The sequence below is a fragment of the Papilio xuthus genome, unplaced genomic scaffold, assembly GCF_000836235.2.
Source record: "Papilio xuthus unplaced genomic scaffold, Pxut_1.1 DF825946.1, whole genome shotgun sequence".
NCBI classification, from domain to species: Eukaryota; Metazoa; Arthropoda; class Insecta; order Lepidoptera; family Papilionidae; genus Papilio; species Papilio xuthus.
The window spans coordinates 7,447,216-7,463,465 of NW_013532703.1; the positions used below are offsets into that span (position 1 = coordinate 7,447,216).

Consider the following 16,250-nt stretch of genomic DNA (forward strand, 5'->3'; position numbering starts at 1 on the left):
TGACTTTGACATAGGCACAGGCGATAGGAATAAAAGTACAAGATTTTTCTTATAGTTACACATTTGAGAATTTATGCAGATTCAGTTCAGTGCATACTGAAATTGTAGAATCATTTGAAATAATCACCGCCAGTCGAAAAATAAAGAAGATTGTTATCGATTTCAAATGTTTTCGTTCGATTTTAAGAAAACTAAATATTTTGTTATTTATTATCTGTTGTATCCGATTTCATGAATGGTGGTTGGAATTCGTCCCTATTGGTGCAAATAAAACATCTTGTTATATTGGCCAATAACAATGAAGTTTTTGACAGTGATCAAAACATGTAGGAATAATAAAATTTAAACAAATAATAAATGAGAAAACAACGAACTGTGGCAGCCAAAATAAATTAACCTTTGATTGGATTATAAATCTTGCCAAAGAAAGAAGAGAATCATAAGAAAATAAAAATGCCGAGTGAAATGATAACTCTCCAACTTGGTCAATGCGGAAATCAAAGTAATTTATTACTTTTAATTAAAGTGCCGTTTTGTTTACGATTCAGTTAATTTCAAATTATACCTTTTTGTCACAGTCGGCTTCGAGTTTTGGAAACAATTGTGTATTGAACATGGAATATCTCCGGAGGGAATTTTGGAAGAGTTCGCCTCTGCGGGATCGGATCGGAAAGATGTGTTCTTCTATCAAGCCGACGATGATCATTACATCCCTCGCGCTGTTTTGCTAGACTTGGAACCTCGAGTTATACATACAATTATGAATTCACCGTATGCCAAGGTAGAGTAAGGGAGAATTTCTGTTTGTTTTCATGTTTACGCATTTTAAATATTTAACGTCTTATTCGTGGTCCGATGGATATATTTTTGCAGCTTTATAATCCTGAAAATGTGTATTTATCAAAACACGGAGGCGGTGCGGGCAACAACTGGGCTTCGGGATACGCACAAGGAGAAAAACTTAATGAGGAAGTGTTTGATATAATCAACAGAGAAGCCGATGGTAGTGATAATTTAGAGGTAAACTTGTAGAATTTAATATTGTTTTACTTATTTGTAGTTTCTTCACAATTTTTAATCAAATATTTATTATATTTTTAGGGATTTGTCCTCTGTCATTCAATTGCCGGTGGCACAGGTTCTGGTATGGGATCCTACATATTGGAACATTTATCAGACAGGTTTCCCAAAAAGCTAGTACAGACTTACAGTGTCTTCCCAAATCTTGATGAAATAAGGTAAACACTCATGCTTATAAAACTACAGAACTTTTAGAAATAATTGAAATTGCCTTGACACACGAAAAATTCTGTGCCTACATTTTTGGTGAAACTAAAGAGCAAGATACATTGAATTGATATCAAACATACATACATGAGTTGATAATGGCTATTTACAAAGATAATTATTCTAACAAGATTGTTACACATATTTGTGTCCCTTTCAGTGACGTAGTGGTACAACCTTATAACTCATTACTCACACTAAAGCGTTTAACGGAGAGTGCAGATTGTGTGATGGTACTGGACAACACAGCTCTCAACCGTATTGCCAGTGACCGCCTTCATATACAGAACCCTTCGTTTGCACAGATCAACACTTTAGTGTCTACTATTATGAGTGCCAGTACTGCAACACTAAGGTAAAACATAATGTTACTAATATTTTAAAAAGCTTAAATGGGTGGCAATAATCCACCATAATTACCACACAAATCCAAAATTACTAACTTGATCTGGATGAAATTTGGATTAAAGAAGTGCTTGAAGATGGAATAATTGCCAGTCCTTCCACTCTTGGGCCATCCTACCACATTATAAAACTTGCAGAGTGCCATCACCAGATAATCTTCATTTTCTTAAAGCTTAATTAGTTCATAGTAATGGCTCATGAAAGTTTTAGCTACAATAGTATGAATTGTATTTGCTGCAGATATCCATCATACATGAACAATGACCTGATCAGCCTGGTGGCGCCTCTGATCCCCACGCCGCGCCTACACTTCCTCATGACCGGGTATACGCCCCTCACAGCTGATCATGAGCTCAACACTGTTAGTAATGTGGAATTACATTTATTTTAAACATTCTAAAAATTCAAATCTCTCTAGTTTTATGTAGGAATAATGATTCCTTCTACTATTTGTGTCATCCCTTTATTCTATAGTCATTCTCTTCTCACTAATGTTTCATGCAATACATCCATCTTTTCTTAACCATCCACTTATCTATCCACTCCATTTTAAAAATTACCCAATATTATATTCATAATAAGGTTAAGATGTTAATGAACCAGATACACAAATTTCAAGTTATTTTGTAGGCACCAAAGATCCGAAAAACGACGGTACTAGATGTAATGCAAAGACTGCTGCAGCCAAAGAATATGATGGTCTCCCTCAGCCCTGATCGCACAAATCAGCATTGCTATATATCTATACTCAATATTATACAGGTAATTAGTTTTTATTACTTTTAAATTGAAGCAAGTTCTACAATAATAAATATTAAGAAGAGGTTGTAGGCCGTTTTTTAGAGTTGTACTTTTAATCCACTTTATAAATGATATTGATCTATTCTACAGGGTGAAGTGGATCCATCACAAGTGCACAAGTCACTGCAGCGTATCAGGGAACGAAAGTTAGCCTCGTTTATACCTTGGGGTCCCGCCTCTATACAAGTGGCGCTGTCCCGACGCTCGCCTTATGTGCACGCTTCACATAAAGTGTCTGGTTTGTTGTTGGCCAATCACACAAACATCTCTTCAGTAAGTACACATTTTATATGTTCATATTTATAAGTATGGAGGTGATGTGTGAAAGCAATAGCTCTGCATCAGTAATGCCAAAAATGCAATTTACATGCATATCGTAAAAATATATGTATTTGATCAAATCTTTCTTTTATTTTTGCAGCTATTCGACCGATGTTTGCAACAGTTTGACAAGCTGCGTAAACGTGAAGCGTTCCTTGAGGTGTTCCGCAAAGAGCCCATGTTCAAGGAGTCATTGGAAGAATTCGATGAATCGCGCGGCGTGGTCGACGACCTCGTACAGGAATACCAGGCTGCAGCCACGCCGGATTATGTACATTGGAATCCTGGTTTGTATATGTTTTATAGCTAAGAATGTAAATAAAATATTTAAGATGATGTTGGCCTTGAGTCTAGTTAGTACTAGCACTAATATTCACATTTGGTAATGTGTTAAAATCTATGTTTACAGAGAGCAGTCAAATATAACAAAGGCCAAAATATACAAGGAAACTCCATGTGGTTGTAAGGTGACCTTCGTTGTAAGCATTCCAAAGGAAAGCGGAACCAAGAGAAAGTTTAACTTGGAGAATCTGTCGTAATCTTTTTATAAGTGCCATGTAATATTGTAATCTCAGAAACGTTAATCTTACGCCTAAGAATCTTCCATGTCTCATATTGTTTACTAGCCTTTAATGTACTACTTTTGTTTTCGTTGGTAGATTGTAACAAAAACGAAAAATTTCTTATCAAGAATTTATTATAATTAAATACAACTAACTCTCAACATTCCCTTTGCATATCACTCCCGTGCGTAACACATTGCCGGTTTCTATGCCACGAGTAAAGCAGTAACAAAAATCATATCACAAAGTAAATTAATTGCAAAAACAGATTTACAATGTAATTGTTATATAAGTGTTATGTATTGTAACAATTCTTTATTTTAATTAGTCTGCGTTAAATTACAATAATAAACTGTTTAATTCTTACTTTGATTTTTAATTTTACTTAAAACCCACAAATGTTACAAGAGAGCACAACCTACACCATTTGCTTATATTAACATCACTTTAAGTTCAATGGCTTTATTTACACAGTCCAAGGTTAATAACAAAAGCGAAAATATATGATGTTCAAAAACAAGATTATTGATTTATTGACCACGGGTTCCCGACACCAAAATCTCTATAAAATATATCATTAACCCTGTCTTTCATCTTTGACAAAACAGATATAACAATATGATTTAATCCGAGATTTTGGACTCGGAAAGCCACAGTGAAACTTACAGTTGCAACTTATTGATTCAGAAGCACAACATGACAACAGAAAGCTATAAACTGATTCATGATGAAAGATGTGAAAATTACAAGATGAATGCTTATACATAATTTTAAACATCAAATATCATAAGGATGGCACTAAACATGCAGTGAGAGTTTCAAAAATAGACAACTACTAAAGTGTGATTATTTTTTGAAATTTACAACACTTACAATTGAGAAGCGTCGGAACAAAAACCAATAAATCACATTTTTTTTATGATGCCAATTAGTTCTTCTTCACCATATCTTTACACTTTCCCATAAAAAGTAACACTGATTTATAGGTTTTTCATCTGACTCTCCTGAATTTATTTCTTAAAATAACCTATAAAAATTTGTAACACAAACATTTATAATCAATCAAATCTCATGTTTCCAATCAACATTTCTATTTAGGTGTGTAGTGTAAATTACTGACCAATAAAATGTTCTTAATTTGTTTCTAAAGTTACTTCATTTGTATGAGTGCCAGCATTTCTTGAAACAAGATTGGATACTGCCAACCTAAATACCAACAAAAAAATACATACATTCTTGACACTACATTACTATCTAAATTGTATACATAAATATAACAGTTGTTCTTATAAAAGTTATAGTTTTAACATATATACTAATTATTTTCAAATCACAATGAAGACATCAAGCTGTGAAAAGAAATAAGATGTCTACCCACAGAGGGTTTTAACTTAAATTACAAATTAAAAGCAATTGCATAGTGAGATGAATTAGCAAAATGAAAAGTTATTGGAATTAAAATTAATGGCTAGCTGCCTCTGTCTGGCGAGGCTAGGAGGTCTGGCTCGGAGCCTGGTACTTGGGCTGTATAATGGAGGTCTTTCGCAGTGGGACCGTGTCAGGTGTTGGGATGGCATCTCCTGTTGGTAACTTGGCAGGCACAGCTGGAGCTTTGAATGGACCTGCTAGATTACTTGGCCTCTGTTTAGCCATTTGGTAATCACCGGAATCAAAGAATTTTTGCTGGAAAAGAAATTTATTTATAATATTAGGACAATTGAAAATATTCTTACTAAACAACTTTAAGAACACTGAACAAGAAATTCAATCATTGAATATTACTCACCCCTTTAGCTAATCTCTTTTGCAGAAAAGCAGAATGTCCTCCAGGCCCTTTACCTAATATGGCATTTGGAAACTTTGCTTTTAGCTTAGCTTCCTCCATTTTCTCTACTTCTTTCGGCTGAAATAAACAAATCATTTAAAAAATGTTTCTTGCAAAGAAAATCAGTCTAAGTATATTATATTTAACTTACATCCTTTGGTGGTTCATTTTGATCAACTGATTCACTCATCTTTAACGCCTGAAACAAAGAGAATTTTTTAAAGCAAAAATACAAAATACAACGTTTATGTAACATGTAGGTACAATACAAACACAAATTTAATTTATGTCATACATACAATAAAAGTGCTTGAGAATGAACATTACTTTAAACAGGAATAGGAATAATTATGCCTTTCAGTTTTTGAAAAAATACAGTTTTCGAATCTTGTATTAACTTTTTGAAAGAATTGTTGTTATGTCGTAAGGCTATGTTTTGTTTACCCTATTTTTTTTAAAATTACAATTTATCTTGGGCAATTGTATTTCACCGTTATTACCATTTAGTCATTGAAATATAATTATTTTCAGCATATGAGGCACAATAACATATTACACACATGGTAAAAATATACGAGTTTATAATGACAGTTACAATATGATTTGTAACTTATTTGTTTACCTCAAGTCTTGCAACAATAAGATCACTTTCTTCTTAAAATGCGGCTGATAAGATAAAGAACAGATGGAAAATACCGATCTAAGACTTGTAATCGTTGTAATTAGAAAATAGTGGTCAACAAATAAAAACGCTCTTGCTCGTGATTTTCTTCAAATCAAAAATGGCGTTTTTTAAAGTATTGCCATTTTTGACCAATCATTTCTCATACAATTTTTAAGGCGTTTTAGAGTTTTCAGGATCAGACCATCGCAAATCGAAAATGAAAGGTATATTTTTAGCACAATTAGATATTTATCTTAATAGTATTATCTAGATTTTGAATAAACTATTTTTTTTTGTTAACAGTCAGCATGGCAGTTGGCAACAGTTGACAAATGTCAATGTCAACAATTGTCAATAAATGTTTACAGCTTTACGCGCTTTTCGTTAAAGTTTGTTTATCGTATGTATTATCATAGTTTTGTGTTGGACTATTATAATTTTATACATTTCCTTCAATTTATGTTTACTCAAAATAATCAAGTTTACTCTACTTTAAACAACAGTTACTTGAAAACAGCACAAACCTTTGTAAAATATATAATTTTTTTTGGTTTAGGAAGTACCAGAAATGGTTAAAGGTTAATTTTTATCGTATAAGTTAAAAATATGGACGAAGAGGCAGCAGATGATATCGATGGTTCCATTCACAGTATCCATGTTCGTAACTTCTTTTGCCATGAAAACTTAGAAATAAATTTAAACAGAAACGTTAATTTTATTGTTGGTCGAAATGGCAGTGGCAAAAGTGCAATTCTGACGGCTTTGGTGGTCGGTTTGGGAGGTAGAGCTTCGGCTACAAATCGTGGAAACAACCTCCATTGTAAGTTTTGATATAAAACACAAAATACCATAGTCAATTTTAATAACCTATATAATTGACTATTTCTCCTTTCAGCATTTATCAAGAAAGGCTCCAATTCTGCCACGGTAGAAATTAAAATTAAGAACAGCAGTCCAAAAGCTTACAAGCACAACATTTATGGAGATTATATTACCATAGTTAGAAATATAAATGCATCAGGTGGCTCAAGCTATAAAGTAAAATCTGCCACAGGTATTAAGAGCACATAAATTATAAAATAAGTTTATAATTTGTTCAATCAGTTATCAATTAGAATGTATAGTAAATTGTAAAATTTTATTTGCATGAAAAACATGTCCATCTTTTAACAGGTGATGTGATTTCAACAAAATTTGAAGAAGTGAATGCTATAATCTTAGCCCATGACATACAAGTGGACAATCCCATTTCTGTGCTCAATCAGGATGATGCGCGCAGCTTCCATGCATCTGATGCTAAAAAGATATACTCTTTGTTCCGTAAAGCAACAAATCTTGACCAAACAGAAGGGAATTACTTGAGGTCACTTGAAAACTGCAAGAAGGCAGTCTCTATCTGGAACAGAAAAAATGAAGTAAGTAAAATTGTAAATTCTATTACAATTTCCAATTATTCCTTTAAGAATTTCTATTTGTTTTGATACTTTTTATACTACAATTTTAGGAGTACAGTTGAACCTGGATAAGTGTAAGCCCTAAGGACCATAATATTTTTCTTGCCCATAGAGGTTTCTCTCTAATCCAACCCTTGACTTTCACTTACCCAGGTTTGACTGTATAGTCATGGATTATTGACTTGACACATATGTATGATAAAATTATAGGCCTGTGCAGAACTGGAAAAAGAATACCAAAAATGGAAAACAAGTTATGAACAGATGCAGTCACGTGACGAAATCGAAGCACAAAAACAAGCTTTACAAAATGAATATTACTGGAGTGAAGTAGCGGAACTGGAAAGAGAAGTTGATAACATACAAAAGCAACATGACAAACAGAACGAAAAATGTGAAAGACTATTGGCATCCTTGCGGAGGATGGAGGAAGAGTTTGGAGGCGAAAGCAGTGTAATTACGTAAGTTAATATTAATTTATTGTTCTTATTGTTATAATTATTAAAAACCAAAATATTTTCCACCAGTACACTAAAAGCGCAACTGGAAGAGAAGACAAATAAGAGGTCAGAGCTGGAGCGAGAGGTAGAGCAGGCAGAGGGTGAGGTGCGCTCGCTGCAGGCCGCCTGGCGCGCGGACCAGCTCGCCAACGCAAAGCTGTACAAGCTGCTGGACAGGGAGCGCACCAAAGTCAACGACTTGGAGAGAGAAATGAGAGAGAATTTCCAGTAAGTTTTTTTGTTTTTAGCTGACTAAAATGTTTTACTAGAATACAGGAAAACACAAAAGTTCAATTAGATATTCTACTATTTATATTAATGTTAAGAATAATTAAAAATGTACAAAATATTTACTTATATATTATATGAAATGTGGAATACCAAGAAGAATTTAATCTGGAGTATGGAAGTATATGTATGTTAGGTGTGAGGACGCGGCGGGGCGGCGGCGGCAGCTGGAGCAGGCGCTGGAAGCGGCGGAGCGCGAGGCGGCGGCCATGCGCGCGCGCTTCGACACCGCCCAGCACGACGCAGCACAGGCACGCGCGCACGCCGCGCACGCGCAGCAGCCAGCTGACGCAGCCGCGACACGTGCACAGCAACAGCGCAACACTATCAGTTAGTATAGGATACATCTGTGTAATTAATGCAAATAGTCGAGATAATGAGGTCGTGCATCAGCTCGTTTTGGCTTTGGTGGTAGTTCTGAGTGGTGTACGTGTGCAGAACAGTTGAAGCAGCAGCTGCGCGAGCTGGAGTCGCGCGGCGGGGACTCTCTGGCGGTGTACGGCGGGCACATGGTGGAGCTGTGTCAGCGCGTGCGCCAGGCGGCTGAGGCGGGACACTTCAGCGCCCCGCCCCGAGGACCTGTCGGTACGTCTCACAAAACTCACTGTTCACAGCTGCACTACATTGTATATCATTTTCAGTTTACACTAATTTGTACAGGAAATTATCTGAAGTTAAAAGAAAAGAAATGGGGAGGAGCGATAGAACATATCATCGGTGGCTCGATAAAGAACTTTTGCGTCAACAACGTCGAAGATTCTAGAAAACTGTTCGATATTATGAAGCAGGTATGAATATATTAATGCTACCTACAGCATTCGGTCTTCAATATACTAGTTTCTAGTCATTTTATCTAGGACGAAAGTGCAATAATGATAATTGTAGGTGTACGGCAGCAGCGCGAAGCCGGGCGTGACGTGCAGCGAGTTCCTGAGCCGGCAGCACGACGTGCGGCGCAGCAAGGTGCGCGCGGCGGCCGGCATCTGCGCGCTCGACGCCCTGCACGTGCCCGACCCCGTTGTCGCCAACTTCCTCATCGACAACCTCGCCATCGAGACCATTCTGCTTGTTGCTGAACACGGTGAGATACCGTCCATTGCACAGTGCTGCATACTACACGCTAAATACGTCACGTAAGAAATTATTATGTACAAAATAGTACAAGAGACCGTTGTATACAGAGGACGCGGTGCGGCTGGCGGACACGGAGGAGAACGTGCCGGAGCGGTGCTCCAAGATCGTGACGCTGGACGGCACCGAGTACCACCCCGCCCCCAACTACCGCAGCTACGGCGGCGCCGCACGGCCCCCGCGCTTCCTCCATCTCAGCATCGCCGAGAGGAAGAAGTAACATTGCATTACTTTCTCGAGTAGTCCAAATAGCCACTAAGTGCTGCACTAAGAAGCACGCATAGAACTAAAGAATATGACAGTTAACACTTACCTGTGCAGGCAAATAATGGGTGAGATAGAAGAGGCGGAGACAGTGCTGAAGGAGATGGAGAAGAAGGCGGAGCAGCTGAACGTGGAGGCAGCGCGAGCGCGTAGTCTGGAGCGCGATGCATCTCGCGCGCTGCAGGCGCTGCTGGCGGGACAGCACGAGCGCGACGAGGCGGTGCGCAGTGCACGCGCCGCACTAGAACTGCAGGCAGCGCCGCTGCAGTCTGTGCTGGTCTGTTACACACCACACATACTCGATAAATGAGCGCTAAAACAACTTTAATGCAGGTTTATTTCATTCTAAAGGAGACCAATTAACAACTCTAGGTGCGGATCCACGCAAACATCTACTTAGCATCCGTTAACTATAATTCAGACTTAGTTTTTTCTTCATTAAAATCGGTTAAATGAATTAAAGATTATCTAAACAAACGTATTTTCTCCGACTGATTTTCGACGAATATTAAAAAAAGTTTGTTTTAAAAAATAAAATCACGTTGTAACTTCACTCATTCTTGTTTCGAACATCAATAATTGGAATAATTTTTACAGATGGAAGAATTGAAAGTGTCAAAAGAGAAATTAACAACACTGAAGGAGCAGGCGGAGGTGTGCGGGACGAAGGAGAAAGAGTTCAAACAGAAGATACAGGAGCGGCAGGAGATATTGAACACTGTTAAACCCAAGTTGGAGGAGGTCACCGCCGCATGCCGCAGTCTTGCTGTAAGTATTACAACCAGATTATTTTAATTAAAGACAAAGAAAAATCATTATAGCAGCGAAGCGTCAATAGTCTAATGGTTAAAATGTACGGATTTGCAATCATGAGGTCGGGGGTTCGTATCCCGCCATTCAACTATTGTCGTAAACGATATCCTAGCACAAGGAAAGAGCTTAGTTGGAATAGTACAAGTAATATTAGTAAATTAAAAATCTGCCAATTTTTAAAATAAAAAAAAATATTAACATGTATTTTATTTTGTTTAATCATAATAATATTTCTTAGATAAGTAATTAATATAACACTAGCCGGCAGTGTGCAACATCGCGGTTCCTAGTGATATAGAGTTGCTATAAGTTATAATTGTTGTGCAGGAGGAGATAGAGGAGGAGCAGCTGAAGGTGGAGCGCGGGGTGTCGGAGCGGCGCGGGCTGCAGCAGCGCGAGCGCGAGGAGCGCGACAAGCTGGCGCGCGTCGCCGACGTGCTGCTCCAGCGCCAAGCTGTGCTCGACAACAAGGTCCAGCTCGCAAACAACATATGTTCTAGGACTGAACAAACTAGGTATATCGCAAAAAGAAACTAATTAAATACATACATCCAAATATTTAAAAATGTATGTAACTCGCGGCAACACTAACTAGCGAAACTATGGATTTATCCAACACAATGTAATTATATAAGCAAATATTACGCATGTCTAAAGTATTTTTATATAAATTACATATAAAATGTATTTAATAATATTTTCAAAATGTTTGAACGTGTGTAGAGACAAGGCGATCCTGGTGAACGAGCTGAAGAAGGTGCAGCTGAAGCTGCGGTCGATCCGCAGCGACGGTCTGAGCCGCGCCGAGGTGGCGGAGCGGCTGCTGGCAGTCGAGCGCTCCTACCGCCGCACCAAGCGCGCCCTCGACAGCCTGCGACAGCTCATCGACGAGGTCACCACTCGCATACATACTCTGTTATATTTTCGCATACATACTGTATTATATACCATCTCAAATTTATGCAGCTTTCGTACAAAAAAAAGGATTAAATAATTATAAAAGGAATCTAAAACAATAAAAAAAAAATATTCCAATTAAAAGTAATATGAAACGTTTTAAGTAACATATTATCACAATTTTTAGTGGGATATTAAAATTTTGCTCATAAAACAATTGCAAAGCAAAATGTATTTGCGTCGTAGCTAGTGCGTAGCGGTCTACGAACGTCTACGAGAAATCGTAGATCGCAGTACTTACGTGAGTATAATTAGAATTGGCTTGCTTTCTTTCGTCATTTGAAGATAATAGCGATCGTTAATTTTTTTTTATACTTTTCCACGACCTTATAGTTGATTTTGTTACAGATAAAGGCCACAACGAGCAAACATTTGAAACTATGCCACAAAGTGCAGTCGCTGATCGCGCGCCGCGTGCAGCATTGCTTCCAGTCTATACTCACGCTTAGAGGGTACTCGGTAGGTTTTACTGCGCTCAGTATATGATACTTAGAGCGGTCGCACACGAACGATTCAGCGATTTATAGGACATTTTAGCCTGACTTAGTTGGAATGCACGAAATTATTGAATCAAAAATAATTAATAAGTAAAAATAAATTAGGGTCAATTGGAGATCGATTACGCGAATGAGTCGCTGCGTATAACGTGCGCTGGGCGTGGCGGGGGGGGGGCAGAGGGAGGGGCGCGGCGCGCCGCCTCCACCGCCTCGTTGTCGGGCGGCGAGCGCTCATATTCAACCGTCGCCTTCATCATGGCGCTCTGGGAATGCGTCGAGCTGCCTTTCTACTTCATGGATGAATTTGATGTTTTTATGGTTAGTAATAACATTCGGTCTTTCATTTTAAAGATTAAATAAAAAGTTAAATAAGCCATTTAAAAACATGGCATTATAAAGCCAGTTAAAAAAATGCCAACAGATAAATTTTATCAGTGTTGTGTGTTTGTTGCGTTGTGTAGGACAACGTGAACCGCAAGGTGGTGCTGGAGCTGCTGGTGGCGCACGCGCGGCGCAGCGCCGGCAGACAGTTCGTGTTCCTCACGCCGCAGGACGCCTCCGCCGTCACCGCCTCCTCCCACGTCACCATACACATGTACTTACACATTTACTACCAAAAATCATTTTATTTTTAAATATAATATTTATTCTGCAAATATTTTTTTTCTAATACAGTCAGGCCAGGGATAAAGATTTCTATCTCGCTGTCTCTGTGTTAATCAGTTTATTTTGTAGGCAATATATTCATTTTGTTTTTGTAGAAATTATTTCTATATATCTATATAATGATATTTCTCTATTATTTCTTTATAGGATGGCGGATCCTCGACCGTAGTACAAAGATGAAGAAACAATGTATTATTTGTTAACTCTTAAGAGTGTTATTTTATAAATATACAGCTGTAATTGTATAGATTAAATAAAAATCTTGAAATGAAGTCATCAACACAGTTTTATTTAATACAATAGAGACCCGTGGCGACATCGAGACATGTGATATAGTGTGGGTGCCACATCGCGCGAGCATCGAACCCGCGCTCTCGGGGCTGGCCGCGCTGCACCTATGAGATCACGCACTATACGGAATACAAATTAAATGTACAACTTATATATAATTAGTACTTGTTATATTAGCTTCAAATAAATTGATATAAAAATAACTTATACATCTACTAAGCGACCTATCTAAACAATAATGGTTATATTATTTTCTGATATATATAAAGTAACAAAATCCATTTCTAAGTCTTATTTATAAGGTGGGCGTACACCTTCACGTATAAGCGTAATCGTTCGACTTACATATATTTCAATTAACTACAACTTTTGAACTCATCGTGTCGCATTCGCAATACGATGTGACGTCAGAGTTCAATGAACTTACAACTACTACGATAAACTTTACAATTTTGTATAGAACATGTCCACCACACAACTAAACATTTTTCTAATGATAACTGCACATGTGATTTAGCGTTGATAAAAATGTTACACTGATTGTAATAAAGAATACATAAATGATAATAAAATAGTAAATAATGCAAGTACATAACATCCTTCTATATACTATTAGATACAAGCAAAATCATAAAATAATTGGGCAGTGAAATAGAAATATTTAAACAAACTAGAAGATTTTCCCAAAACATAAAAAACGAGACATGCAAATTATTGGTTTTCGAACCAATCAAAGTGTTTCTAATATTTTTAAAGAAAATTAGAAAATCAAGCAGCATATTATTTATATAATAAATAAGCTTATCTATATAGATTAAACAAATTTGACAAAGTTAATCAACACTAAATCACATCTGTAGTATATAAGTTATTCGATTCTTCTTAAGAACAAAGATCTCAATAACTTGTACATAACTTAAGTTTAAATTATAAAATATATTATATTATTGATATAGTTAAATACTATGTACTTACAATACATCACAAATAAACACAAGGATAACCGTTTAAACAAAAAAATAGTCATTCTTACTGGATCACTCGACTTGCGAAGGAAATAAATAAATATTACAAAAAAAATACAAGTATAGTGATTTTTATATTAAACGGTTTTAATCTCCTGATTGTACTTAACATGCATTAATTATGTACTTGTTTGGATTATAATTTTATTCCTTCTACGCCGTCCGACCGGCACTCTTTGGCTAAATAGAGCTTCGCAAATTTACCTTTAACTGATAGCTTATTGCTCGAAATTCGACAATAATTCATAAGTTAAAGATTTTTTATCTGTGTCAAATTTCACGTACATTAGTGCGAAATTTCTTTAAAAAGGTGTGCAAAGTTTTATTATTTAATATTAATATAGATGTTCACTAGAAAGTGACCATCTTGTCATTACATCTAGTAAATTATTTGAGGAACATTTACATGAAAGTTACACGCTACATACTTAGAACAAAAAAAAACTTGTCAAAGTTGAAATAAATTAATAAATACATTTACAACCTTCTGATTATGGCATTAAAGTGTCCGATTTGGAAATACAAAGGATTTTTTTTAATGTAAATGTGAAATATTTATAAATAATAGATTGTTCTATATTAAATTAACACGAAACTTATACGAGTAACAAAAGTATTTTACAATGAAGTTATTACAAAACTATACAGCACTAACACAACGATAAACGTGAGTTTACATCGCAGAAAACATTCACACATGTATCCATATCTTCCTCTCTCAATATAATCTGATAACATGTTTTACGTAAATATTTTGTGAGTGCAAACTCGCGATTCCTCAACCACACGTAAATCATGGAATGTTATAACATATGAACACACCCATATCATTTACAAATAACTTATTCTGTTACAATGAGTTTCCATTGTCGTGTAAACTGTATCACAACATTTCCATCTCTCTCTTTGCATAGAGATAATAATAGTAAAATGATATATAAACACGGCTAAACACTCACGTATATTCGTATAGTACTCGTATAGTGAGCGACGGGTCTTGTCCGCGAAATAATACCAGTACCACTCATCCTGATGAAGGCCACCCGATGGTCTCGAAACTAGTCGGTGCCGCCACCGGACGTATATACGTGAGTGTTTAGCCTTGTTTATATATCAGTTTAGTATAATGTCTCACGAAAGTTTGAATAATTTGATAATAATAGTTTTCGTAACGTGGTAGGGAAATTGAAACGGATTTGTCAATATGTGGTACATCAAACGGATGTTAAGATTTTTTCGATCTTGATGAAATTTTAACATGTGATTATAAAAAGCACATGCAAGTAGCAATACTAATTACATATTGTTGAAATGGTTTAAGAGTGATAAAAATGTTATCTGTCATTGATGGAAAATATTTTCAAATAAAGTAATACGAAACAAATCATTTTAAACCTAGACATGGCTATCTATAATTTTATTGCAATAATTTATAATGAAGCATCTTAAATAGAAAAATCATTGGTCACTATGGACTGCATACTAAATCATATTAGCATCATTAATCTGTCCCTTATTCGGCAAAGTATACTTCCATACATCTGAGGGTGTATCACGAATATTCGTAACATAATCGACAAAATTTGTAATATATGCAGCGCCCTTAAGCTCGCAAATATTCGTAATAGACTCTATGCTTTCATATCTGAATCCACCCCCTTCTTACACATCCTCTCACACAATCCATCCATACTTCCTTCAGTCTTTCTCTAATTTTTCAGCCATCTACATTCAAGCTTATTAGTTTTTTATGTAATCATAATATATTTGCATAATATATACAAAAACTATTTATAGTATCAATAAGTTAAATACGTTTATTGTAATTTTGGGTTTTGTAATCAAAACTTAGTGCCAGCCTAAGATTTTCTCTCAGTTAGAATTTTTTTAAATGATAATAACACATAAAAAATTTAGAAAAAATTAAATGGAGAGGATTTTAAGAAATATGATATTTGGATATTGTAATATGGAGAAAACAAAGAGTTTTTATAATATTTCATGCCGTTTTCTATGTTAGTTCAAAACATATTTTGTCAAAATTAAAAAAAAAATACTTAATATCAGCCTACACTTTTTTAACCGAAGATCGGCACAATTTATATTCGATACATCTCTTTTATCCGTTATGTTTGAATTCACTCCGTTTTAGCATATGCTAGGTATAAAATAGGATTATGCTATTTGAAGAGTATAAAGATATTGTTAGAATGCAGTGTTCTAAAACAATTTACATCTTTTCAAATTCCGAGAAAATGTAATTAATGTGAACACTTAATCTATGTTAATGTATTAGTACATTAATACAAGCTGAAATCATATTAGTTCACTCTTGCATGCATTGTTATTTTGATTTTCTCGGGATTTTGAATAGATATTACAGTGTATGCAGAAACGTAGTGTTTGTCTCGAGCGTCATAAGTATATGACGGAGAGAGGAGACAGTCGATGTTAGACCTTTGGACCGGCAACACGTGTCGGTACGTAACGACACAAAT

At 36.0% G+C, this 16,250-nt stretch overlaps 3 protein-coding genes across 3 annotated transcripts; 2 read left to right on the forward strand and 1 right to left on the reverse strand.

Annotated features, from left to right (window-relative positions):
* Positions 1-287: 287 nt before the first annotated feature.
* gammaTub37C (gamma-Tubulin at 37C) lies at positions 288-3,743 on the forward strand. Its single transcript, XM_013321489.1, has 10 exons — positions 288-502; positions 579-781; positions 874-1,020; positions 1,102-1,238; positions 1,448-1,642; positions 1,933-2,053; positions 2,323-2,454; positions 2,584-2,766; positions 2,915-3,101; positions 3,224-3,743. The coding sequence occupies exons 1-10, from the start codon at positions 454-456 to the stop codon at positions 3,238-3,240; spliced, it is 1,371 nt and encodes a 456-aa protein (XP_013176943.1). The 5' UTR covers positions 288-453; the 3' UTR covers positions 3,241-3,743.
* On the reverse strand, positions 3,494-5,998 carry endos (endosulfine alpha). The gene is made up of 4 exons (XM_013321491.1): positions 5,825-5,998; positions 5,354-5,401; positions 5,164-5,280; positions 3,494-5,060 (listed from the first exon to the last, which is right to left on the reverse strand). Exons 2-4 carry the CDS (start codon positions 5,390-5,392, stop codon positions 4,869-4,871), a joined length of 348 nt encoding a protein of 115 aa, XP_013176945.1. The 5' UTR covers positions 5,393-5,401; positions 5,825-5,998; the 3' UTR covers positions 3,494-4,868.
* A 252-nt stretch (positions 5,999-6,250) lies between these two features.
* On the forward strand, positions 6,251-12,673 carry SMC6 (Structural maintenance of chromosomes 6). Its single transcript, XM_013321885.1, has 18 exons — positions 6,251-6,686; positions 6,762-6,920; positions 7,040-7,281; positions 7,531-7,781; positions 7,848-8,048; positions 8,245-8,438; positions 8,547-8,693; positions 8,769-8,896; positions 8,994-9,189; positions 9,290-9,455; positions 9,561-9,780; positions 10,101-10,271; positions 10,644-10,831; positions 11,040-11,208; positions 11,622-11,732; positions 11,876-12,088; positions 12,232-12,365; positions 12,584-12,673. The coding sequence occupies exons 1-18, from the start codon at positions 6,473-6,475 to the stop codon at positions 12,603-12,605; spliced, it is 3,126 nt and encodes a 1,041-aa protein (XP_013177339.1). The 5' UTR covers positions 6,251-6,472; the 3' UTR covers positions 12,606-12,673.
* The last annotated feature ends 3,577 nt before the right edge of the window (positions 12,674-16,250 follow it).

Coding starts and splice junctions, on each gene's coding strand:
- gammaTub37C (XM_013321489.1), top strand. CDS start 454: ATGCCGAGTGAAATGATAACTCTCCAACTTGGTCAATGCGGAAATCAA. Junction 782..873: donor TGAATTCACCGTATGCCAAG/GTAGAGTAAGGG, acceptor ATATTTTTGCAG/CTTTATAATCCTGAAAATGT. Junction 1,239..1,447: donor CCAAATCTTGATGAAATAAG/GTAAACACTCAT, acceptor TGTCCCTTTCAG/TGACGTAGTGGTACAACCTT.
- endos (XM_013321491.1), bottom strand. CDS start 5,392: ATGAGTGAATCAGTTGATCAAAATGAACCACCAAAGGAT. Junction 5,281..5,353: donor AAAATGAACCACCAAAGGAT/GTAAGTTAAATA, acceptor TGTTTATTTCAG/CCGAAAGAAGTAGAGAAAAT. Junction 5,061..5,163: donor AAAAGAGATTAGCTAAAGGG/GTGAGTAATATT, acceptor TTTCTTTTCCAG/CAAAAATTCTTTGATTCCGG.
- SMC6 (XM_013321885.1), top strand. CDS start 6,473: ATGGACGAAGAGGCAGCAGATGATATCGATGGTTCCATTCACAGTATC. Junction 8,694..8,768: donor CCCGCCCCGAGGACCTGTCG/GTACGTCTCACA, acceptor TAATTTGTACAG/GAAATTATCTGAAGTTAAAA. Junction 11,733..11,875: donor TCACGCTTAGAGGGTACTCG/GTAGGTTTTACT, acceptor AAAATAAATTAG/GGTCAATTGGAGATCGATTA.